Below are 26,889 nucleotides of genomic sequence, written 5' to 3'. Positions count from 1 at the left end.
GGACAGTTTGCAGTATTACTAACAGTAATACTTAGCATTAATTTATTTTAAAAAACATTTTCTCATTTTATTACTGAAGCTCTCTGAGGTTTACCAGTTATTATATAAACAGTGCTTTCTATATCACTAATTCAACTTAGCAGTTTACTGAACTAATGTGTTTAGGTAAAAATATGATAGATAAGTGATTTTTTTTTCCTTGTACACTCAAAATTCTTTAAATATTTTTTCTTGGTCACAAAATTGTTGCCTTTACAATGATATCTGCCTTATAATTTAACAGCATCTGACACATAACAGACTGAGAATAAAAATACATAAGAATGTCAAAACAGGAACAGAGTACTAATTTGTTGATTAATTCTAAGCTTAGTTAATGGATAAAAGCTTTGCAAATATGTGTAGTTACATTTACATTTTATTCATTTTTGTGCCATTTATATTTAAGTTTATTATATATTAATAAAAATAAAAGTTATGTGGTACATATTCAGAGTAACAAATAATAGTAATGTATAAGCAATAAATTCACTTGTTATTCTTCTGATTACTTTGAATCAGCAATCTGATATGTGCTGTACAATGTAGAACCTTTGAGAAACCAATACTTCAGTTAAGAAGGAAAAATGAAGACATTTAGAGATAGGTCATCTAATTCTCATTTAAAATAAAATTGTGAAGGCTATTAATGCAGAATTTATCAGTTCTAGGTCTTAAAATTTGCATGTCTAAAATGAACAGATTGGCCTGGATCTCCAAAATCCTTTACAGTCATTGACTTTTTGAATTTTAGGTCTCTTAAGATTTTATGCAGTATAAGAAAGAACCAGTAATGTAATACTCCTCTTTTGTGCCACAGTGTTAGACCAATAGGTCAGGGAAATATCCAAGATATACTATTGTTCAGCAGGCTATTGAAGATAGAATTATTGTAGTACAGTAGTTAAGAATATGATCTTTCGATTAGCCCGCCTGGGTCGGAATCAAGATTTCTCTACATAGGCTTTAAGATCTTGAGCAAGGTATTTCACCTCTCTAATGGTGTCCCAACTTCCTGAAATGCAAAATAGAGGTGGTAATTGTATTTACCTCAAAGGGTTATCGTGAGAATATATGATGTTATTGAGTATATATGTAAATTCCCCAACATGATGTCTGACATAAAACAAGCACTCAATAAATGTTAGTTATTAGTAGTAATCTATGGTATCCCTGTGGGCAGGATGTAGAAATATTATCCAAAGGATTAATCGCTGATAATTCTTGAAGAAATTTTCCAGACCTATGTGTGTGGGTTGTATTGTAAAGGACTATTTGGGTTAGCAGTTTTATTTTCCCATACATGAGTTTTATCTTCATACTGTTCAAATTCCCAGATGACATAAAGCTGAGAAAAATAATGAATATATTGAATAATAAAATGGAAATCTGAAATGATCTGATAGTCTAGAATAGGATGAGCATACTACAGCCTGTGGGTTTAATATGGCCAAACACCTATTTTTGTAAATAAAGTTTTATTGGAATACAACCACACTCTCTCACTTACATATTATCTATGGTTGCTTTTGTGCTATAAAATGGAGATCAGTAGTTGTCAAAGAGACTATATGGTCCACAGAGCCTACAATATTTACTCTGTGGCTTTTACAGAAAAGGTTTGCTGACCCCTGGCCTAATGCAGTAGCTTTCAGAATTTTTAAACTCCAACTCACAATGGGTTTTATATTTTACTTGCTGATCCTGTACATACATTTCAGTGATTAAAGTATTATAAATACTAGAGCATAGGGTTGCCAGCTCTATTTAGCAATGAAGAAACAATATCTGAGACATATTTATACTAAAAAAGTATTTATTGTTTATCTGAAATTAAAATTTAACTGGTGTCCTGTATTTTATCTGCAACTCCATCTGGTTGTTACCCCCAGAGAGTTTGATTTAATTAGTTTGGGATGTGGCCAAGGCAGAAAGATTTTTAAAAGCTTCATTTCTTATTCTTATATGCAGCCAAAGGTGAGATCCACTGGTCTAGCAATCATAAAAGTTTGAACTAGGTCACTGTGGTGGAAATGCAATATAAGCAGTCAATTCAGGAGAGATTCACACAGCAGAAACTGGGAAAAATTGAAAATTAGGGGAAAGGAGAAGGTGGTGATGTTAATTTAGGGAATCTATGAGAAGATTATACGTTCGATGACTGAATATGCAATGTGTTTTGTATGGGGCATTTTAAATTTAGCATTTGGCCTGATATTCATGAGTTAGCACCCATGATTTTTTTTTATTTTATTTTTACTCTACAGTTTATTGAAAAATTGGAGTTTTAAACTGGAAGACAAATGTTTTTAAAATATACTGTTCCCAGTAAGAATCATCTGGGAAATTATTTAGTCTCTCAAATTCTGATTGAGTAGATATGAGACAGAGCTCATAATTTGCATCTTAAGGAGCACCACTTCTGATGTAGGTAGATTCAAAGTGTCTGTCAACCATTTGTACTCAAGTATACCAGCATGTTTATAAAAAAAAAAAAAATTACAGAATCTTCCTTCCCACTTCTGAAAACTGAAGTAGATTTTGAGAGTGATCTGGCTCTCTTTGTCGTTTTTCTGCATCAAAATTTGAGAGCTCTTACTTTGGAAAATACAGGTTAAATTGAAATAGAGTTTCAAAAACATTTTTGCAGGAGATAACTTTTTAAAATATCTCTATTACTTATGTGCTTGAGATTGAGATATTTTAAGTTTGGAAAAAGGTACTAATGAAAACAAAGTAAAAGGAGGGGAAAAGATATGTTATATAAATAGTAAACATAGGGAAGTTGACATACTATATTATTATTAAATAAAGTATACTACAAGTTAGTATTACCAGAGATAAAAATGAACATTTATAAGCTAAAAGTAGATGTTAAAGAGGAAGACCATAATCCTACATGGGCAAGTCCTTAATAATATTGCTTATATGCATGTGCAGAGAAAAAGGATAGAACTAGAGAGAGAAGCAGGCTAATCTTTAATCTTTGTTGAAGATTTTAATCCTCATTCTTCAGGATCTAATAAGATAGATCTAATAGACTAGAATAATAGAACAATTTAGGAAAAGAATGTGGCTAAGCAGATACAAAATTTCATTAGTACTATAACTATTTTGAACATTGACATTGATAGAACTCTATATAAAAAAAGCTTGTAGGACAGTCACCAAGAGATGACATAGAAAAAAGATCATAAGGATGGATGAGTATCAAAAGACGGAAATTGCACAGAATATTTTCTGTGATAAGAATGGGATGAAATTAGAAGTCAACAGCAATAGGATATTTAGAATACTTCCAAATATTAGGAAATTAACAACATTTCTAAATGTGAAAATAAATAAAGGATATCAACACAAATCCTAAAGGGAAGAAAGGGAACTATCATGAACAACTTTATAGTAATAGATTTGAACAGTTACAAAAAAAGATAAAAATTCAATGAGAAATACAAATGACAAAAATAAAGTAAAAATCAAATTACCCTCATTATTATGAAAGAAATTAAATTTATTATCAGCACCTTCACACAAGAAACCTTCAGGTCCAAATAATTACACTAGTAAATATTATTGAACATTGAAGTAAGAAACAAACTCAGGAAACAGGAGCATTTCCTAAAACATCTTAAGAGACCAGTATGAACCTGATAACAAAACTTAACAGACATTCAAGAAAAGGAAACTACAAATCAATATCCCTCATGAACAAATATGTAAAATTCCTTAACAAAATACTAGTAAATCAAATTCAGCTACATATAAAATGGATAATACATTGTGACCAGATGGAGTTTATCCCAGGATTGAAGAGTTAGCTTTACATTTGAAAAGCCATCAATGTAATCACTGTGTTAATAAAATGAAAGATCAAAAATCATGTTTATTTCAAAGGATACAGAAAAAGCATTTAACCAATTCATAAAGAAAACTCTGAGCTAATAAGGTAAAGAATGAAATTTCCTCAACATAATAAAAGGTGCATGGGAAAAAACTTGTAACTAACACCATATTTAATGATGAAGTACTGAATGCTTCCCCTCAAAGATTACATAGGAGGATGTCCTTAATTCTGTTCAACAATGTATGGAAGTTCAAACATAAGGCAAGACAATGAAATAAAAAGAAGAGAAAGTAACGGTGCCTTTATTCCCAGATAATATAACTGTTTACACAAAGATCATAAGGAATCTACTAAATATCTAGAAATAAGTGAATTTAGGAAGACATCAGGTTGCAAGAGTAAGATACTAAAATTAAATCCATTTTTATGCATTCACAACAAATAATAGTATGTCTTTTTTCATCTTTTTACTTTTAGCCAGTGTGTCATTACATTTAAAGTGGGTTTCTTACAGACCTATATTTTTGAGATTTGTTTTTTGTCTTTAACCAATGTGATAGCTTCTTTTAAGTGATTTGTTTAGACCATTTACATTTAATATAATTATTGATAATGTTTGGTTTAAGTCTACAGCTTTTTGTTCCTCTTTCTCCCTCTGCCATCTTCTTTATGGATAATTTGGATATTTTTAATACTCCATTTCACTTATCTATTTTTATTTTTTCCCAATTGCTCTAGGGATTACAAGATATATAAACTTTTCACATAGTTAGATTTTTACCACTTTACATGACATGTAGGAAGCATACAACCATATCGTTTCCTTTATCTTCTCCCTTGTTGTGCTTGTCACATGTATTTCATTTATGTATGTTGAAAACTCTATCAAAACACAGTTATAAATTTTGTTTTCAATAGTCATACATATTTTAAAGAGCTTAGGGGAGAACAATAGTCTATTATATTTATCAAGTTGTAGTCTATTACAGCATGTCAGTATGTTTTGATTAAATTGTAAATTGCCATTATGACTATAAGGTATTCCTTTTCCTCAACCCTATTTAATAGATGTTTTTAATCAGCTAAGTTAGGGGCACGTTAAGTAAAAGTCAGCAATTAACTTGCCATGTTGATTTAAATGGAAAATATTGCTTCACTTTTTTCATTATTAATTTGGACTTCATTTAATTGAAGTGCTCAATAAAGATTTTTGTTTCTGTAACATACTTTAGTTGTATTTGTAATTAGAGGTTTTCTTGGTTTGGGCTTACTATTAGAATTTCCATTTTAAAAATAATAGCAATTTTTTAACAAGCCAATTAATAACTTATATGATGATATAAATTGCTCTGTGTTTTGAAAAATTCTAAAAGTAGTAAGATTTGCATAGTGCCTCTACCGTTTGATTACTATTTTTCCAGTGAAGTGTGTATTTTTTATTAAATGTATTCCAAAATAGGGTTAGATACTTTTGATTTAGGTATAGATAACAATGGATTCATTTTTATTCTCTTGTGATTCAGTTCCTATCTGAAGCGCAATATTAGGAGATTGCTGTCCTGATACCAATAAACTTCAAGTACACTTCACTGGTAAGGAACCTACTAAAAACAGCTATTTTGAAGAAGTAATTTTGAAGAAATAATTTTACTTCTTTGGTAATTATTTTAAATAGCACACTTAAATACTCATAAGTAAAAACTTTTCTTAGAAACATGTGTATAGGGCAGCCCTGGTGGCTCAGCGGTTTGGCACCACCTTCGGCCCAGGGTGGGATCCTGGATACCTGGGATCAAGTCCCATGTCAGGCTCCCTCCGTGGAGCCTGCTTCTCCCTCTGCCTGTGTCGCTGCCTCTCTCTCTCTCTCTCTCTCTCTCTCTCTCTCTGTGTGTGTGTCTCTCATGCATAGTTAAATAGAATCTTTAAAAAAAAAAAGAAAGAAACATGTATGTTTGGGTTTTTTTAAGCAACAAAAGAAAAATTTGACCTTTTCTTAGAAATTGCAGTATGGATTTTACAGAAATTAAAGTCAAAGGATATTCAGAGCAAAGTAGGCCAATATTAGATACTCTCTTATTTCTTGCTGACCGAAATTATTCCCAGTGACATAAATGATTATTGATATTCATCATTCGACAAATACTTGTTCTTGGTACCGAGTGTATTGCTGTGGAAAAGAAATGGAAAATAAAAGAGCAACTAAATATATTCATTTCAAATAGTGATAAATTCTATGAAGACAGTTAAATAGAGTAATGGTATAGTGTGTGTGTGTGTGTGTGTGTGTGTGTGTGTGTGTGTGTGTGTGTGTGTTTTAAGGTGGAGGAGATGTACACTTTAAATCATAGGGTCAAAGAAGGCTTTCCTAAGGAAGAGACATTTGATCTGATCCCTAAATGATCCGTGGAAGCCCACCATGCAGAAGTGTGGTGCAGAGCATTCCAGGGAGAGAGAATATCAGATGTAAAGCCACTGGATCAATAATGAGGCAGTCTCCTGTTTGAAGAAAAACAAGAGGGAAATGGACCTGGACCTGGTTGGTAATTGCTGGGGAAGTTCTATGAAATGACTGGAAGACTGGAGCCACATGATGTTATCTTAAAGGTTGTGAATGACCTTTTGATTTTATGACTTTTAGAAAATACAGATCAAAACAGAACTTGGTATCAAGCTGAATATCCACTCTTGTTTTTCAGCCTTGAACATTTTATTCCAGCTTAATATTTTACCAGTATGTTTGATTGATTGATTGATTTAGGAGCCACACAGATGTTCTTTTGCCAAGCATATTTATTTATTGTGGTAATGTCTGAGCTATTTTATACTAGCTAATAAAGTGATTTATTTGAGGGAAAAGGTAAATGAGTATAACATATGTGCCAGTTTGTTTAGCTGTTTTGAGAATCAGTCTTATTTTTATGCTTTCTTTAAAGATTATTCTAACATATTAAGAGAATTATGCATTCTTGATTATGTTTTCTTAACAAAAAAGTTCTAAATTATTCTTTGTCTCATTAAATTTTCCCAATTATCTCTTTTGAACAAATTCTAATTCTCTTAGAGAATTGAGAGAACAAAAAACTACTGTTTGTGAAATTTACATCGGGATTCCACCTCCGTGGAGTATCTATGACTGATTAAGTAAGGCACTGTCAAAGACAAAAAGTTAAGTGAGTGTCATTTTTTTCTGTTAATGGCTGAGTTCCCAGAATGATTCAGATTTTAGCCTATGATATCATCCTTATTTAAGTGTTTAGACAGACAAATAAATACTTAGAGAAATAGCAGAATAAAATGAAGAGGGCAGCAGAAATCTAAAAGAGTAACAGTTTGATTCAAGTTTTTAAGTGAATGCTGTATATTCAATTTTCATTCAGAACATTGTGATTTCGATGACAAATTGAATGCAGTTTGGGATTTCATTTTGTCTGACACTGACATTAATACTAGTGGAAAGCACCTGCTTTCATTTTCAGAGTACTTTAAGAAAGTTAATCCTGAGAAAGGGATTCTGGGAGATGGGAGGCTTGAATGCTTTCTGTGTTCTCTCCCCTTCTGATTCCAATTTATTTACCTCTCTTGAGCCAAGCAGCTTCTGAGGTCAGAAGGCCTGCGGGAATGAGGGAGAAAGCAGGTTCTGTGGAGTCCTAGTAAAAATCTGATGCAGAATTATATCTTCTATGGACCCCTTGAAAGCCTGGAGAACAATGTAAGAGAATCCCCATGAGTGTGGCAGATCCTAGGAAGAGCTCAATCTGCAAAAATCTTCCCTCCTCTCACTTTTTTGTCATTAAGTGTTAATTCACAGACAATAATGCAGTATTAATTAAAATTCCACAAGGACTGTCAAGGAGAATTCTTTGAAATTATTTTTAAATTACTAAATATGTGATTAATTGCTTAGATAAATAGAAACTGATGGATGCCTGAGAATAAACAGGACAAGTCTGAAAAAGAGACTGATTTTGATGATGGTAGGGAGAGAGTAACTAATATTACTCAACTTTAGAACACACTCTAAAGCCACTTCAGTACAATCAGTATGATCCTAACAGAAGGATAAATACTTCTGTAGAACAAAATAGAACCTTTCTCAACTAGAGTTCTTCACCTGAATCACAGAGCTCAGGAAGTGATTTATTATTGTTTTCTTGATTTCCTCAGGGATAATACAGAGCTAGTATCATTCTGGATTCATTGGAGAGAGGTCCATTTATTATATATAGTGTATGTGTTAGGCATCAGGATTTCATTCTTCCACAGAATCTAGGTTGAGAGAGACTAGATAACTCAGAACTATAAAATTAAATATGTAATGAGGATGGAATTTCACCTTTGTGAAAGATTTTTTTTTTCCTTTCGGTAATAGTACAGACACAATTAACTATCCATATGGGAGAAAATGAACCCTTATGGCACTTCATGTATGAAATAAAATTCCAGGAACTCTCAAGACTTAAATCTAAAAAAACAAAAATCTTAGAAGAAAATTTTGAATTCCATGTATAAAAAACGTGTGGATTAGGAAGAGTCTCTAAAATCAGGAGATCTAGAATTTTCAATTTTTTTTAAAGATTTTATTTATTCATTCATGAGAAACATAGAGAGAGGCAGAGACCAGGCAGAGGGCAAAGCAGGCTCCATGCAGGGAGCCCGATGTGGGACTCAATCCTGGGTCTCCAGGGCCATGCCCTGGACTGAACACGATGCTAAAAACCACTGAGCCACCAAGGCTACCCTATTGTCTTTTTTCTAAGGACAGATTATATCAAATGCAATGGCTTTATCTGAATTTTTAAGAAGACACTATAAATACGTAATGTCAATATGTAAAAAAATAGATGTTAAAAATACTTGAAATATAAATGATTACTATTAAAGTGTCAATTATAAGCCAAGTCTTCTTCTAAACTAGTAAAAGAAAAAAAAAAAAACAGGAAAAAACCAGCAAATGTTACAAATAGGTAATTCCATTTATGTAGAGTTCTAGAACAGTAAACAGTAATCTATAGTAATAAAAACCACTCCATGGTTACCTGGGAAGTGAGTGGAAATTGCTGGCAAAGCGGCATAGTGGAATTTTCTAAGAGGATGTTCTGTGTCGTTGTGGAGATGATTACATTGGCAGGTCTTGGACCTATGTACTTAAATGTGTACTTTAATGTATGTAAGTTATACTTCAGGAAAGTTGATTTAAAATATAATTGATACCTTTAAATGCTAATATTTTTAATGATGTAAACACCTGTTGTTAGGGCTTTGGACAAAAGGATTTTCTCTTTTTTTGCACAAAACTGAATTTTTATAGCCTAAATGGTAGCAACTTTGAAATATCTAAGAAGATAAAAATATATTTCAAGCCAGCAGTCCTGTTTCTTGGACTTTTCCATGGAAATAAAAGTCTCCATACATAAAAACACGTACACAAATATGTTCAATGCAGCACCGTTCTTAGTGGCTAAAACCTGTGTAACCAAATAAATGCCCATTAGTATGGGAATGGCTGATGAAACTGTGAAACATCTTTATCATAAGGTTTTAGATAGCCATTTAAAAGGATGGGTTCAAACGATATCAGGTGTAAGAGTACCCATAAGTTATTGTTAAGGGAGAAAAGCATGATGCATGTAAGAAAAGCAAATAGACCATTGCATTTTTGAAAAGCAAATAGTGCTCTGAAAAAAATATCCTATAAAGATGCATGTTTTACTGTATGTGCACAACACAAAAACAAAAAACATTCAAGGATATATTCTAGATCCTAAACATGGTTTGCCTAGCATAAAGGTTGGGGTGTAAGAGGAGTGGAAGGATAAAGCAGCAGTGAAGAAGAGGAGTGGTGCACTGAAGAAGATTTGTACAAAAAACACCAAAACAGCACACAGAATTTCTCATCTCTGCAAAATACCATGTATCTTATAAGCTAGAAGAAAATTTAGGTTTTTGTTCTATCTTAACAGGGATATTTAAAATATATGTTCAGAGTTTAGAAAGATGTTACAAAGTAATGTTTATGACATTCTTCTAATTTAGTAAATAAACAAGATCCTCTGTAGGTGAGGTGTTGTTTTCAGACTGCTTTCAGTTTCCCTGAGAAACTTTCCAAATACAATCCTCTTGATTTCCAGGCACCAAAAGTGGATTTCCATTTATTCTGGAGTGGTATGATCTATACAGAAAAATGAGTTCTACTGTTGGTCCCAAGGGCAGATCTATGCAGATTGTAGAGTCCTTTTGATATAGTGGATGAAAGAATGAGAATTGACTATTCCTAGCTCTTTAGATTTGTGGAGATTCTACTTGGTTTTTCACTAGAGAACATATGGGGAAACACTGTCAGGTCTCTGTTGGTATCTTTCAGCCCTCCCCCCCCCCCAACACCTGTACGTATTTCATACTATTATTTCACTGACTTTGGAGGGCGAGAGTCTACAACTAACTCTGACATGGGCAAGGTAGTAAATGTAGGAGGAATTCTACATTTGTGGTCATCACTGGTTTAGATTTCTTTGAAGTTATGATGGGTACTTTTAGCACTGGTTGTGTTTTCTAGGGCCTTCTTGCATTAGACATAAATCCTATTTTCAGTATCATGGAAGGGAAAAGCACAGATTGCCATGTGGAAAAGTTTCTTTGTACCGTACTATCCTTCATCTTTGGAAAACCTTCATTCTCCATGTTTATCTTCTATATCCTGCTATACCTCTGTGTTTGCTTACGAGAACGTCTAAGATTGTTTTCCTTCCCCTTCATTTATATACCTTTACCAACATAGGACATGAACACAAGAACCCTTAGCCCCATTGTAATTGTTGAAAACAGTACATTTAGAATACCTTGTCATACACACACACTCACTCACTTTAGTAGAGAATTCCAGAGTAGAAATATACATTGAATAAGATTTAATAATACTATAACCATCCCACCTCATATGTAAATATAGAGCATCTTGTAAGATCAGTTTTGTTCAACAGAGCACCAAGTTCAGAGCATCTTATCACATAAAACATAAGTTCAAGGAGGCACCTGATTTGAGACCCAAATGATGCAAACAGTATGGAATATCTTTAAGATGAGGATTTCCAAAGATTATTTGTACCCCATTAAATTCTCATTTCGAGGTTCCAGAGGAGACCAAAAAAATAGAAGTTCCAACTCTTGATTAAAAAGAAAAATCAGGCCCGCATTCTAAGGATGATCTGGGTGTGTTTTAGAAAGCTCTTATATTATTAACTCATCTTTTCATACTTAAGTGCTACAAATTAGCCACCTTTTAAAAGCATTTTGGCGAATCATTTTTTTCCACTCTTGAGATATTAAACTTTTTGCAGGGACAAACATTATTCACGTGGCTCTGAATACTAAAATATCGATCCTACATTAAAGGGAGGTAAGGGACTAAAGTAAATTAAAACAGAAATTGAAATAAAAAATGGTAGACTTGATCAAGTAGTCATTTAAATTGAACAGAAAAAAATACACATATACACATTATATATAAATCACACACATATATATACATATATATATATGTATATATATACTCTTTCTCATGGGGATTCTCTGGAGAATTTATGAATCTGAGAAGATGGACAGAATAAAGAAAAGATGATGAGTTGGCCTTAGGAAATGTTGATGGGATCAGTGTAAGTATAGGCAAGTTAATGCAATATGCATGAGGCTGCTTTTAATATGGACTCTTTAACTTATAAAACTTAGAGGAAATTGAAATTATTCAACACACTAGTGTTTGAATTTGAAATTGAAAGATCCATTTTAATAACATTCCCTTTTCCTTTATTTTCTTCTTTTTTTGTTTTGGTTTGTTTTGGTTTGGTTTTAAACAGGCCATATACTCCTATGAAAGGAGGAATCTCCAATGTATGGTTTGACAGACTTAAAATATCTAATGACTGTCCAGAACACCTTGAATCAATCAATGTAATGTGTCAAGTGCTTACAGATTTGATTGATGATGAAGTAAAAAGTGGCATTAAGAAGAATAGGATATTAGTAGGTAAGACCTTTAAATGTTGGTGATTTAAATTTCTTTCACTCTTGTATATTTCTGTACATTGAAATTTACTTGAAATATTATTTAGAAACACTCGTATATCACTTGACCTGTTCATAGTTTCAAACCGAGTTTACATATTAAGGGTTTTAAAAATGGTAAACAACAGCTCATGAAACTTTAATTTATTTTCTTTTTAATAATAACATAATTTGAGAATTCCATGCTTAATTTTCAATTAAGAGATAATTCATTTCAGTTTTTAAAATATTGTATTTAAATGAGCTTAAGTTTTATAAACATGTTTAAACTACTATGGCCATATTTGAGGTAGCATATACAGTCAAAATATAATATAAAATTCATGAAAAGTAAACTTCAGAGTTAGTAATAGGAATAGGGCATTTATAAACTCCTGTTAAATATATCTTCAGCAATTTCTGTTTCCAAGGGGATACAGTGTGCCTTTATATAAGCTGTTTATTCTACTTAATGCCCTTTTCTTTTTCTGTAATCATTAAATACATAAACTATAAAATCTCTATTTCTATAATGCATAGGAAAATGAGATTGGCTGGGTAGAATGTGGATGTTGCAGGACATATTTTGATGAAGGAGTTTTATTTTCAAATATAACTTCAATTTATAATGAGTTGTATTTAATGATGAAATTATAAAGCAGATTGGCTATCTCTGTCATATTCTAAATAACATTAAAATACACATTGGAAAAAAATAATAAAATACACATTGGGATCCAATATAGAAAAGATTTGGGTACATCAATAAACTTCCTTTGTGTTTATTGAAGTACTGAACAAGTCATTGAGTTGAGAGGCAGTATAATATAATCCATAAAATCCATTCTCTTCTGCCTTGCCTTCAGCTTCCACTTTTGTTAGTTAAAAGCAGTGTGCCATCCAGCCCAGCAACATCCCTTTTCTGGTCTTCTGTTTCAGCATCGAAATAGGTAACAAAATGAGAGTGCTGGAAAGACCACGAGGAAGGGCACCCAGCTCGGTCTGGGGGTACATTATAAAACACTTAACAAGATAGAATTCAAAATGTGAGAATGTACGGCAGGGTTCGTCATTCATCATTTAGCAAATATTTTCTAAGTTCCTGTTGCATGCCAAGCGATCTTAAATGCCCAAAGGGACACACAGATAAATAGAAAAGGATCTGTGTCACAACTGCTAACAACCTGGAAGAGCCCATGAGGTACTTAAGCGAAACTGTAATGCCAGCAAGCCTGTTGTGAGTGCCCTAAAGCAGTATAACTGACATTCAAAGAGAATGATCACGTATATTTATTATTATTTCCCAGGATGCATTGCAATTCCTGGCATAGAGCAGATGCTTAGGAAGTTTATATGAATGCCATGACCTGATCAGTAACTTGATTTAATTAAGTACCACAGGAATTCAGATGAAGCAGAGATCATACCTATTTGAGGCTATTCAGTAATTGTTTAATAGTTGTTTAGTAGGAAGGTAGCAATGACATTTGAGATTCGAGATGTATGCATAAATAAAAGTTTAACTACTGTGGAGGTCTAGGCATAGAGAATAAGATGAAGTAAAAAAAAAAAAAAGTAGTACTTGAAAACGTCTGGACATTAGATGGCTTTAGGGGAAAGTTTGTTGTCTGACCAAAATGCCTTGTTGACTCTGATAGCTGGGCTAAGAGACTACAGAGCATAATGGTAATAGTGACAAACGTGGGTTCGAACTTGACATCTGCCCTGTTACCAATACATTTCCTACACTGCTTTTCTGCTGCCTCGCCTGGAAAGTAGGAATACCAGCACAACATCTGTTTTACTGGGTGGTATTTGTCAAATACTTGGCTCATTCTAGGTTTCTCAAACTCTTTTTGAGTCCCCTTCTGTCCTTTCTTCTGTGGATGATGGGTGAGGGATGATCAAAGAAGGCCTTTGAGTCCTACAGCTCCTTAGAACTGTGCATCAGGAAAATTAATCTGGCAGAAAGGTTAAGTGAAGAGATGCAAAGTTGAGTGTGGGGAAAAACCAGTCACTGAATTGATCATTGTAAGGTAAGGAGATCCTGAAGTAATGTGATAACAGTGGGAAAAGAAAAGAACAGTTTAAGGGATTATTTTCAAATAAAATTACAAAATATCCATACATAAAAAAAGTAAAAATTAGGGATGCCTGGGTGGCTCAGCGGTTGAGCGTCTGTCTTTGGCTCAGGGCGTGATCCCAGGATTCTGAGATCGAGTCCTGCATTGGGCAACCTGTGAAGAACCTGCTTCTCCCTCTGCCTGTGTCTCTGTCTCTCTTTCTGTCTCATGAATATATAAATAAAATCTTTTAAAAAAAAAAGTAAAAAATACTCTAATGGATTGAGGACTGTCACATTGATCTATAACTGTCATTCCCCAGATCCATCAGCTGCTTCATCTTATTCATCTTCAAAAAGAGACTGTGGGGACTGTTGTAAGATCAGAGACTTAATAAGAATTTTGAATCAAGGTTTACTTCTCCTGTTGCGTTTAACTGAACATTTTAAGACTTCTAATACATGTTGTCACATTCCTTTCACAAAAAAATTATACCTATTGATATTTCTACCACCCCTGTTAGGATGTCCATCTGACTACATCCTCACTGAATAATATTGCTGTAAAAAATGTTGCTGAAAATAAGGTCATTAATTTTACTTAATTTGTTATTTCCCTTCTAATGCTGTTTGTTATATTTTAACACAGGATAACTGTTCTTAATTGTCTGTTAGTCTTCCCTTTTATGATTTTTCTTTTCCAAGTAAGGTCTCAGTTTAAGACTCTCTAGAGCTTGTGTAAATATTCAAATAGATTCTCTACTGGTTTTCTCTAATGCAATTTATTTTTTTCGACACATAATTCTATGATTCATCTGGAATTTATTTCGCTTTTTTTTTTTTTTACCATGTCTTGGGGGTTTTAATTATTTTCTGAAGTACCAAGAGAACCTAGTTAAAGGATAGTCTTATTTATAAAGCAATCAGTAATATAGTGAGTATTTCATCAAAATTCCACTGAATTTATAACAACATTTCATTTTGGAAGCTTTATAGGTTACTACATTATAAAATGGTAACATCTAAAATTTATGACAAAGGCATATTAAAACATTAAGATATTTATATATTATTTTACGAATATAAAATATAGCTGGGAAAGAAAAAAAGAAGGTATTTTGTTTTTTGTTTTTTTGTTTTTTTTTTAGAATTTGTGAGATGAACTGATTAACTTCTATCCAAAAGCCTCCTTCCTAGTTTGAGATATGAAAGGGACCACAAAGTGCAGATGCAAGATGTTCTTGTTACCTGAATTGTTAGTTATTTAGCTAGTCAATGAACATAGACCTTCAGGAAGGATTCTTCAGCACTAAACATGTCCCCAAAATACACATGATCCTTGACCTCTTATGCTATGACAAAAAAATTAAGTTATATTACCTCCTTTTTGTGTGCTGGATTCTTTACATGGGTTAGTTATTAATGCAGAGAAGAAATAGCATTCTATCCTGCAAGAAATTTTTTGTTGTGGTTGTTATTTGCTTGTCTTACTGCCCACTGAACCACCGATTTATTTTAAAACATGGCACAAGAAGCAGTATCATTGCTGTGTTTGAATATTAGTACATGCATTCCCTGAGTTACAAATATCATAATTATAGATGCACTGATGCATCTGATGGCAGTATAAAACAAATAAGAACTTGGGCTCTGGCCTCAGCCTACAGATTTCCAACCTGGATTCACTACTCTGTGGTGATCTCCTTAACCTCTGTGCTTGGATGATAATAATAGTACCTATCATACAGAGTTGTGGTAATTGAATTAGTCAATTCATATGAAATACTTGGAAATGTGTCTGGCATGCAACGTTGAGACCATTTTCTTGCTGTTATTATATAGTCTTTATACCACTTATGCCACAGCCTCTCCAAACAGAAAGGCCCTACCTACTAGGCCAGGCTTGCCACTGGGAGACTCATAGGGTAGCTCACTACTTCTTCCCTACTAGCTGTCTTATTTTTGCTTAGTGGTAGGTATACATGCTGTGTTTCCCTCTTTCTTTTTCATAGGTTAAATATTTAAATATTAATATTAAATAATCTTATTTTTAATTTAATATTTAATAATTTGATTTTATATTTTTCTACTGGTTTTTATGTTTTTGTAGTGTCTGTTACAGAACATTTTAAGAGAAGTAAGTTTTAAGTGCTATTCATAACATTTTAATAAAGAAGAGATTCAATGGGAAGTCAAAGAAAAATGCACTTAAGATTCTGAACAGTTTTTATTACACACATACACACTTGCACCACAGTGAGGATGGGCTATTTTTAAAACTTGTAAAAGGGAAAACTAGAGAATTTTAAGATTGGAAAAGAAAAACATGGAGCTAATAGGTACAAAAATTGTTATCCTTATTGACTTGTTTAATATGTAGTAAAATCTCTGATATAATATCATACAGTATGTGCTCATGGAACCCTCATCTCAGATTTTAACTGCAACCAGTATAACTTTGTAAAACAATACCTTTCTCTGTATTTGGGTAGATGGGAGTCTGTTCATTGTCTGGTTTTATTTTGATTAGTGATATTTTATTATATTAAGCCTAGTTTTATAAAAACAATTGTTTTGGGGCAGCCCCGGTGGTGCAGCGGTTTAGTGGTGCCGCCTGCAGCCCAGGGCGTGATCCTGGGGACCCTGGATCGAGTCCCACGTCAGGCTCTCTGTATGATGCCTGCTTCTCCCTCTGTCTGTGTCTCTGCCTCTCTCTCTCTGTCTCTATGAATAAATAAATAAAATCTTAAAAAAATAAAAAAATAAAAACAATTGTTTTTATAATAAATGTTTTCCAAACTGTTTTTGGATAGTCTACTTAGTTTGTTCAGGTCAAAGATGGTACTTCTCATACCAAATTTGATCTCCAAATTGTTCATAAAAGTGTTAAGTCTTGCAGTATCAAGAAAACTATCAAAAATTCTACAGCCTAATGAGGGAGATACAGAAGTAAGGTGTTCTGATACAATGTATTATAAAAGTGTGTACAGGGTACAATGTGAGCAGTGAAGAAAGACAAGTAAATTCTGGGGGAGTTAGGGACTGCTTCTTAGAAGAGAGGACTCTCCAAGCAAGTTTTAAAGAAAGAGTAAAAATATGACTGGTAAACAAAGAGGGGAACACATTTATAGAAGAAAGCAAGGAGCACATCAGAATCTCTCAGGATATACTAGTTGAGTATGCACTCAACCACCGATAATTATCGAATCAGAAATAGAGAATGACTTGATCAAATGTGCATTTCAGAAAGCTTATGCTGTTAACTCTATGGAAGGCAGGCCAGTCTGAAGGTCAAGAGAATAGCAAGGTGGCTAATGCAATAGATACAAGAGAATGATGGCAACTGACACAGACACTGTTTTCAGATTTAAGGAACACAAAGATAAATAAGGTTATACTGAAGGACATGATACTCAACTGCAAGCATTAGCTGTGAGAACAAACTCTTGGATTTTTAGTCATCAGTGGAAATATATTGCTTTCTTAATGGAAAAAATAAATTAACTTTGGTTAGATAGGAAGAACTAAACAAAAAGTTTACTACCTGCCCCAGTGTTTGAGTTGGATACAGAGGAGATGGTCAAGAAACACCAGTGTGTTCCTTGGAGACATTTGTGACTCCTCACTCTGTATATTAAGAATAGACATAAGAGGGACACCTGGGTGGCTCAGCGGTTGAGCGTCTGCCTTTGGCTCAGGGCATTATCCCACAGTCCTGGGATCACACCCAACATTGGGCTTCCTGGATGGAACCTGCTTCTCCCTCTGCCTGTGTCTCTGCCTCTCTCTCTCTCTCTCTCTCTCTCTCTCATGAATAAATAAATCTTTAAAAAAAAAAAGAATAGACATAAGAAAGCTTGTTTGATTTTATGTATTTATACCACACATGATTCTACAGAGGGTAAGATAAAAGGAGAAACATGGACAATAAAATAGTGACTTTAAATCACTTTCTGATTGCTGACAGTATAGTTACTAATAAACTTTTGGTTCAAATCTTGTAACCTGCAAAGATTGTTAATAATGCTAGATTATCTTGATTCTTGTTTTATTAACATATGGGGAGTGTCCATTGTGCAGAATGCAAGCAAATTCATAGTACTATATTAATGTCAGTCTTGAAACTCATTTCCTTTTAGTATGTTTCCGTGTAATGTGAGAAATCAAAATGGAGAAAGGTATATAAATTTGCCCATGTATACCGTTCTGCTTTAAAAGTATATATAGTAGTAGTACTGTGAAAATAGCTGGCATTTGTATTACACTTGACAGTTTTTAAATAATTTTCATTATTATACATTATGTTTTCAGATAGCGTCAAATTATAAGGTTGTTTTCATGCACAAGGTCTATTTTGAGCCTTGTGATAGTGAAAACAGGATATTTAAAAAAAAGAAAACTAAGATTCAAAGAGATTACTAGCTAACATAAAATGAGGGGGACTAGAACCCGGATCCTTTGACTTGGTCACCTTTGTACCAGGATGAGATTCCGTTTTTGGCCACTAGGTGGTGACAATTTGCTAAGACAAAACTGATAAAATTTAGGGTTTAACTTTGATCTAGGACATATAGAACATGACAAGTGATACAACCAGATAATAAGAATTTTGATAATATGAGCATACTGTCAGAATTTTGAAGCAGGGAAAATCAAGTTCTCCTGGAATTACACCTGACTAATTTACATGGATGTTCTAAATACCCATCGTGAGAAATGGTTAAGGGAATTACTGTCTATTAATACAATTGAATATTATGTAACAGATACTGTATGTACACATAGAAGTAACTTTATGAATATGTGTTCAATGAATAAAACTATGGATTTCGTAATTCTTTTGAAGGACTTAGTCAATATGATTTGAAAGAAAAAGTAAGGTACAAAAATTACACATGCACTCTAATAATTAAAATGAACTTCTGAAAACATGTCAGAATTATGTATGAATAGTTGAAACTTTGGATGGTCATTTTATTTCTGCCTATATGGTGAAAACGCTTTATACGTTGGATATATATCAATGTTTTTTATAATATTTAAAAATGAAGGGATAGTTAGAATGACCAAGATGAATTAGCACCAAAATTTCCAGGCTTCCTTTGTCCTGACCTTATACGAATTTCTTCTGAAGCTCTCTCTTGAGCTAAAACTTGAGAATGATAGCAAATTTCTATTTCATTTTAACATATATTTGCCTTCATTAAGCAACTTGTGTTTTTTCAACAACAATTAGAACTTTAAAAGCTTGGAACTCCTGTTCAAACAGCTTTTTCTGGAAGATGGATAAGTATTTTGTTTTCTCTGTAAATTTTGTATCAGAGAACATAGACAAATAAATATATATTCCCAAACCTTTTGAGACTTTATCACGGTTCAGTCTGAATCACTATGATACATAAGTTAAATGAAATAATTGTTGAAATTTGAAGGGAGGGTAGATTTTATTACATTCTAAAAATCCTATGCAATTGATGGTAAACTTGAGTTTTTAAGTATTTTTTTTTCCTCTGGATTTTGTTTTCAGATAGATTAGTTTTCCCAGTGTAGTTTTTTTATACATTGTTTCTGTTTTATTTTATTTAAAGAGCTCATAAAAGTTAGGTTTATTATTTTTTTAACATGTTTTATTCAGCTTGTTAATCTTAAATGTATGTTGAAATGTTAACTCTTGACGTTTTAATACTTTGCCAGCAACTATAAATATATGTTATAACCATTACCTACAATGAGTTTACTATTTGGTATTTACTTATTGAACAGTATATTTTATATTGCATTTTAGATATTTAGATGGAAATTGGATTCAGATAACCAGTCTTTTGTGTTAAATTTCCTTCTATTAGAAAAAAATACACAAAGTCCCTTTTCATAGTAAGTTGTGATGCTAAAGGTAATTATATTATCAAAGATGACTGGTCAAAAATTGCAGATTACCTCACAAGATTATAATTAGGTAAGGGACTTAGATTAAATCTCTAATAAGATTTCAATGAGTACATTTATTTTCACTGTAAATTATGAGTACTGAATATGAGGTTAAAAGTCTGTAGGATGCATTTATGTTTGTTCATAATGACATCTCAGATGTGGAAAATGTTTTCTTTCTTACTTTTGGTTTTGTTCTTCATAGGCTGGTTTCGGCCAGGGGGCTCTGAAACCACAGAAAGTGATTAGGTTACCCTAGTCAATAAAAGGAAATGTTGGAGGGGGAAATTTGATCTGTAAAATTTTCTCAATATGTATGGTTTTAAAGTAATTTTTAAGTTGTTTTTGCTTACTTATCTGTTTTGTTCATATTTTAAATCCTGTGATTCTTAAATCTCAATCATATTAAAAGATCACATTTAATGATCCTAGCCTCAACATCTTTTTATTAAATGTTTTCTTTTTGCTCCATTTTATGAATTTTGAAGCTTTTTTCAATTATTGGTGCAGCTTAGATTACCTAGAACTTTATTGTCCAATATGATAGTCCTTAGCCACATGTGACTATTTAAACTTAAATTTAAACTAGCTAAAATTGAATAAAATTAAACATTTAGTTCCTTAGTCACACTGGTCACATTTGATACATTCTGTAGGTACGTTTCGCAAAAATATAATTCAAGCTCTTGAATTTCTCCAAAAAATAAAAACTTTGTTGCTACAGGCTTGGTATCTATAACATATGGATTTCTTTTAAATCATGACCATATTTTTACTTTCTGTTCTTACCCATTATACCTAATCCTGAATTGTCTGCCTTGCAGCCATTGATATTTTTCTAAGACTATGATTCTCATACATTTGATTTATAGGTAGAAGAGCTTTTAAAAATTAGACATATACTTTGAGATTGTGTTAGAGGGCCTGGGGCTGAGTCTAAGAATCTTTATTATTAAGGAGCCAGATTTAGAAATTGTTAGCCTGGGGCACACTAACCATTCCCTCCTGCTTTTTCTAAGCTTCACTTTTACATCCAGTCAGATCACCAAAGAGCCACATTTCCTGAAGATATAAATTTGTCCCCTTATAGAAATACTCTTATAGAAGCACAACTGATATTTATTCGATAAGATACTTATTAAATGCCTACTATGCGCCAGGCACTGTTCTAAACATAGGGAGGGAACATCAAATAAAACAGACAAAAATCGCTGTTCACATAAACCTTACAGACTATTGAATGTTCGGTCTTTATGTCCTCGACTTATATAAAAGAGTCAAGAGCAGAAGAGGCTGTATGTAAAATGTCTTGTTTTGAGTTTTATGTTTAATAAAGAACTACTTGATGAATTCCACCCAGGAATTCAATGTTAGGAGAAGTTTCTGGTATGATTCGGCACATGATTCCTTCTGTTGGAGAATGTTGTCTTGTTACAGGGAAGCAGTTGGAAGTCCAGTTGAACTCCTGATTGCTGCTGCCTCCCCGTATTTTGGTCTTGTGTTTCTCTCCTTCATTCTTGATCTCTCGTTCTTCCAGCAACCCCATCTCTCCCTCCCTCACATTTTCCCCTCATCTTAGAGATGTAGTTTTGTTGTTAACAGTGTTTGGTTATAAGCAATGTAGAATTGATTTTGTAAGTAAATTTGAAAAAGGGGAAATCTAAAGCGATGAAGGAAGTAATAAGCATTTGCTAAGATTGGTTTTGTGAACTTTAAGGAGGGCTGAAATTGTATTCTGGGAGATACAGATTCTTATTCTTAAACTGAAAGGTTTCTGTATTTACAGTAACTGTAAACTTTGAAAGTCCTTGCTGTTTTGACTTTTACAAATGATTATTAAGCATTTGTATATATACTTGGTGGAAATCCTGGAGTGCCTGGGTGGCTTAGTTAAAAATCTGCCTTTGGGTCAGATTTTTAACTGCCCTGGTCATGATCCCAGGGTCCCAGGATGGAGCCCCACATCGAGCTTCTTGCTCAGTAGATAGTCTGCTTCTCCCTCTGCCTCTCCCTCACCCCCTGCTTCTGTGCTCTCTCTCTCTCTCTCTCTCTCTCTCTCTGTCAAATAAATAAATAAAATCTTAAAAAAAAAAAAAAAAGAACTTTGTGGAAACCCTAAAGATCATCTAGTCCAACTATCTAATCTTTTCTTTTTTTTTTTCCCAGCTATCTAATCTTAACTGGGACTGAGATCTTAGGTTTTAAATAATTTACTCCAAGACACGCAGTGAGAGTGTCACTAGCAGGATTAGAACTCAGTTTCTCTTTATTTCAGTATGTCCTCTTTCCACCAGACTTTAAATTAGAAAATGTTTCATGTGCATTAAGTATGATAAATTTAAGAGATGTTTTACTACTTTCATCCTATAATATATGGTTTCTAAGACTAAACAGACTTATATTGCATTGTCACTGTGTACCAGCAAGCATACTCACCACTGGGCATGGACAATAACGAAGCCGGTTCTTCTGCACATGGGCACCAGAGAGTGAGGACACTTTGCTGAGCTCCTCCTAATCCTGCAACCAGTGTGATGGTGGAAGAAAGAACTGTTTCTTACCCTCAAGGATTTCAAAATCTAGAGAACTTAGTTACTGAATTAAAGCTTGACAAGAATTATTCTTCAAGATGTTTGCTTTATAACTCACACACTATATATTACATAGAAAACTTGAGGAAAAAAGAGAAGCCTGTAACTAGAACTGTAGCAAAACCCAATAAGTTTCAAATTTTCTGCGCTTACTTACAATGAATGTTTACCAAAAACACTATCTTGTCTACGGTAAACTCTGCATATCCAAATGGGGCATGTCATGCTTATTAGTGTACACATTCATAGGTAATGTAGTCCAGTAGTTTTTAACCTTTTTTGAGAATCCGATGCACATATGCAACTCATACTCAATTTTAAGATGTGTATGATGCCTCCTCCGCTGCCAATCCATTCATGATCTCTCTTCAGACGTTTCTGCTTCTGTGACTGGAGTGGGGGTTATTTTGAAAGAGCCTTTCAAGTAGTTCTCATCTACAGTGAACTTCTGCTGATGAGACCCTATTATTTCTTTCTGGTATGTTGAAAACCACAGATGTAATATTTATCATACACTGTAATTATTTACATATTATGTACTTCTTGAAAAGCTAAACTTCACAAGCCTAGTAATCTTCGCGCATACATTTGTATCCTGCCAAATATTGGCAGGCCAATAATATTATTAAGCATTATTAAATAAGTAAAATATAAAAATAAAAGTTCTATTTTAATAAATGCCAGAGGGTAGTAAAGTATATTAAAGCCCGTGGCAAGCAATCTGGACTCTGAAAGTCCTAGCTTTATAGCTAAAATTAAGGGTGCATCCTTAAGCAGATCACCTAATCTTGGGCCTTGGTTCACTTCATCTGTAAAAGGAGATTATAGTAAATTCAAATTTATATTCTACAAGGACTCAGCTTTACACTTTGTTAAGTGAAATAAAGCAGGAGATTAGAAATGAGATCTGGACTCTATACCAATGTATATTTTTATATTTCCACAAATGTGTGGCTGTGTGATTTACTTTCTATATTTATTTCTCACAAAATGTAAAATAAGACACCTTTTAACTCTCACTCAAGCTCAAGAACAGCATTCCAGGTCTCTAGCCTGAAGTTGGGCTACTGCATCACATACCCATCTTGTATTCTGTGATGTCTCATGAAGGGCCCATGTATAGAATACGTGCTGCTGAAGGGAACATGGGGACCATGTATTTTAGTCTGCATATCTCCGGTGGCTAGCACAGTGTTGGGCACATACAAGACAATAAAAATTTGCTAAATGAGTAAGTTATTTTTTTACTCTCTTGAAAAAGTTCATATAGGTACATACATTTTAATTATACCATTATAAGTCAGTTTCCAAAACAATATTATAATTCAGGATGTTTTAACTAGCTCACCAAAGTTTTGATCATCCTCCCTAGAAGATTACTGAACATCCATTATATGGCAAGCCCTAGAAATTTAACTCCTCGTGGGGCTTGGAGCTTGGCAAATAAAACAAAATGATGTGTGTTACTAATTCTGGTGGCAGTGTGAGGACTCCTATGCTACAAGTATAAGCAAAAGTTTAATTAGCACTTTTACTATGACTCATTTTGAATTATGATAATATGATAGTATATTTTTACCCAGAATAATTTCTTTAATTCCAGCTCTTTTTATAACAAGTCTCTTTACCAGTGATGACATGGATAAACCACCGTTATTTACTCAATTGCAAGTATTTTTTTAATGAGATTGAAAGTAGACTAAATTTATTTTTAGCACTCTCTCTCTCAAAAGGTCTCCAAATATTTTAAAACATGCGTGGAAGCCTGACACAGATGTATCTTGTTCTAAATTATTGTCACAAATATTCTGCTTTTTTTTTTCTTTTTGCTAAGTGAATTTTTGCTTCTTTTAGGAGGATTTTCTATGGGAGGGTGCATGGCAATGCATTTAGCATATAGAAATCATCAAGATCTGGCAGGAGTATTTGCTCTTTCAAGTTTTCTGAACAAAACATCTGCTGTTTACCAGGTAAGTTCCAGATTTTAAAAACAAAAGAAACAAGCATGAAATTTCACACATTGGAACAAACAAAATGAAGCAGGAACAGTCAGTGCACACAGCACTGCTGGGAATCCATCCCCAATTAGTTATATTAAATATTGATTCCAGCTGATATTAATGTCCAGGAAATGCCATAGAAAGAATATTGTTAAGCACAGTGTCAAAGGGGAAAGGATAAAAATAACCTATGTATGATACATATGTATCCCTTATACATATTAAAAATACGAATGACTATAGCAAGGTTGTTTATTATGTCATGAATGTCATCAAAACAAAAAATCCCTTACATTCCCGATACCTGTTTCATAGCAGCATGCTAATAATATGAATATAGAACCTTTTAGCATTGTAACTTCATACCAAAAATGGAAACAGCAGATACAGAAATGAAAGCTAGAATGTAGTTTTTCCCTTGATGGTGCCTTTCTCCATCCTTCCACTCTACATGAAAAGGTTTGTCTGATGGAGTCACGTTTTCTCCAGGAAATACTTCGACCATGTTCAAGGTAGTCCTCTATGGAGTCAGTGCTGGTCACATACAACTAACTGTAGCTCATGTGATGCCAGCAACAGGCTGAGCCCCCTCGCCAATAAAACAGTGTATGCCTTAGACTGTACCACCACTGTACCACTCCTTTTTCCCTTGGAATATTGAAGCTTTGGTAAAATTGCAATTTTTTTGCCCTGTCTGATTTCCAAGTGATGTTCTTAAACAAATTTCTTAAGCATTTCCATTTTTGTATCCTGTTCTCTAGGCTCTTCAGGAAAGTGATGGTGTACTCCCTGAATTATTTCAGTGCCATGGTACTGCAGATGAGTTAGTTCTTCATTCTTGGGGTGAAGAAACAAACTCGATGTTAAAATCTCTGGGAGTGAGCACGAAGTTTCATAGTTTCCCAGGTGTTTACCATGAGCTAAGCAAAGCTGAGCTAGAAAAACTGAAGTCATGGATTCTTGCAAAACTTCCAGGAGAAATGGAAAGTTAAAGTTGAATGAATCAAGATTGATTTGGTAATCTACATGTAATGTCTTTGTGAAATGTGTTTTTTACTGCCAAATTACAATTGATAAATGATAATTAAAATATTAATAAATATCAAGTATACTGATTTTTCTACTAGTTATTGAAATGCTTAGCACCACAGAGAGTAGCATCATCTTACTTAGACAAACATTTGTATATTATTTTTCAGATACATTTGTAAATATTTGGAGACCTTTTGAATAAATATTTAAGTTTTAAAAATAATGTAAAGTTAGTTTAAGTATGGGCAATGGGAAAACATGAAAAGGCTTAACATGGCATTTTATTTCAAAGTGCCCTATTTTGTTTCCAAATATTTGGTAATATTTGATATGTTTGTTTAATGATTTCTAATTTAAATCCATTGTGGTCAGATAGCATACTCTGTGTTACTATTTTGTCTATATTCATGAAGGATATTGGTCTGTAGGTTTTGGGGGTTTTTTGTTTGCTTTTTTGTTTTTTGGGGGTTTTTTTTGGTTAATTTGTTTTGTACTGTTTTTGTTCTGGTTTTGATATCGGGGGGAAGACTGACCTCATAAAATATATTGGGAGATGTTTTGTCTTCTTCTATTTCCTGGAAGAAATTATGTAAAGTTGGTATTAATTTTTCTTTAATATTTGTAGGAATTCTCTAGTGAGACCATGTGGGCCTGAAGACTTCCGTATATTATACCCTTTTAACTCGTCATGTTCTACCTTCAAGTTCATTATACTACCTCACACTTGGTGTAAGGACCTTCTCTTTTTTTTTTTTTTTAATTTTTTATTATTATTTATGATAGTCACAGAGAGAGAGAGAGAGAGAGAGGCAGAGACACAGGCAGAGGGAGAAGCAGGCTCCATGCACCGGGAGCCTGATGTGGGATTTGATCCCGGGTCTCCAGGATCGCGCCTGGGCCAAAGGCAGGCGTTAAACCGCTGCACCACCCAGGGATCCCCAGGACCTTCTCTTTTTTCATTCTTGGTCTTCATACTATTTTTGCTATTTATAAATATTCTGTAAAGAGCATGTACCATACATCTCACAACCTATTACCACTATCTTATTTTAAGTCAGTTTTCCTTTAAATTATTTCCTTAAATAATGAGGAAAACATATATCTATCTACCTGTGTAGTTACCACCTCGGTGCTCTTCAGTTATTTTTGTGCTGCTGTGTGTTTGTGGTATCCTTTTCATTCTGCCTGAGGGGATGTTCTTTAAATAATTCCACTGTAAATCTGCTGTTAGTGAATTCTTTCAGCTTATATGTCTGAGGAAGTCTGCTTTTTACATTTGGTTTGAAAAGACACTTTCACTGGGTATGAAATTCTAGATTAACATTTTTTTTATTCAGTATTTTAAACATGGCATTC

General features: G+C 33.4%; 1 protein-coding gene across 1 annotated transcript in view; it reads left to right on the top strand.

Annotated features, from left to right (window-relative positions):
- The window catches only part of LYPLAL1 (lysophospholipase like 1), a 36,039-nt gene extending 10,432 nt beyond the window's left edge, over nt 1–25,607 (top strand). The window contains exons 3-5 of the mRNA XM_041722019.1: nt 11,734–11,903; nt 24,356–24,471; nt 25,263–25,607. Coding sequence (XP_041577953.1) covers nt 11,734–11,903; nt 24,356–24,471; nt 25,263–25,493 — 517 coding nt within the window. The 3' untranslated portion in view covers nt 25,494–25,607. The remainder of the gene's footprint in view (nt 1–11,733; nt 11,904–24,355; nt 24,472–25,262) is intronic.
- Nucleotides 25,608–26,889: the final 1,282 nt, after the last annotated feature.

This window comes from Vulpes lagopus, chromosome 11 (assembly GCF_018345385.1).
Source record: "Vulpes lagopus strain Blue_001 chromosome 11, ASM1834538v1, whole genome shotgun sequence".
In the NCBI taxonomy this organism is placed as follows: Eukaryota; Metazoa; Chordata; class Mammalia; order Carnivora; family Canidae; genus Vulpes; species Vulpes lagopus.
This window is presented reverse-complemented; position numbering and strand designations above follow the sequence as displayed.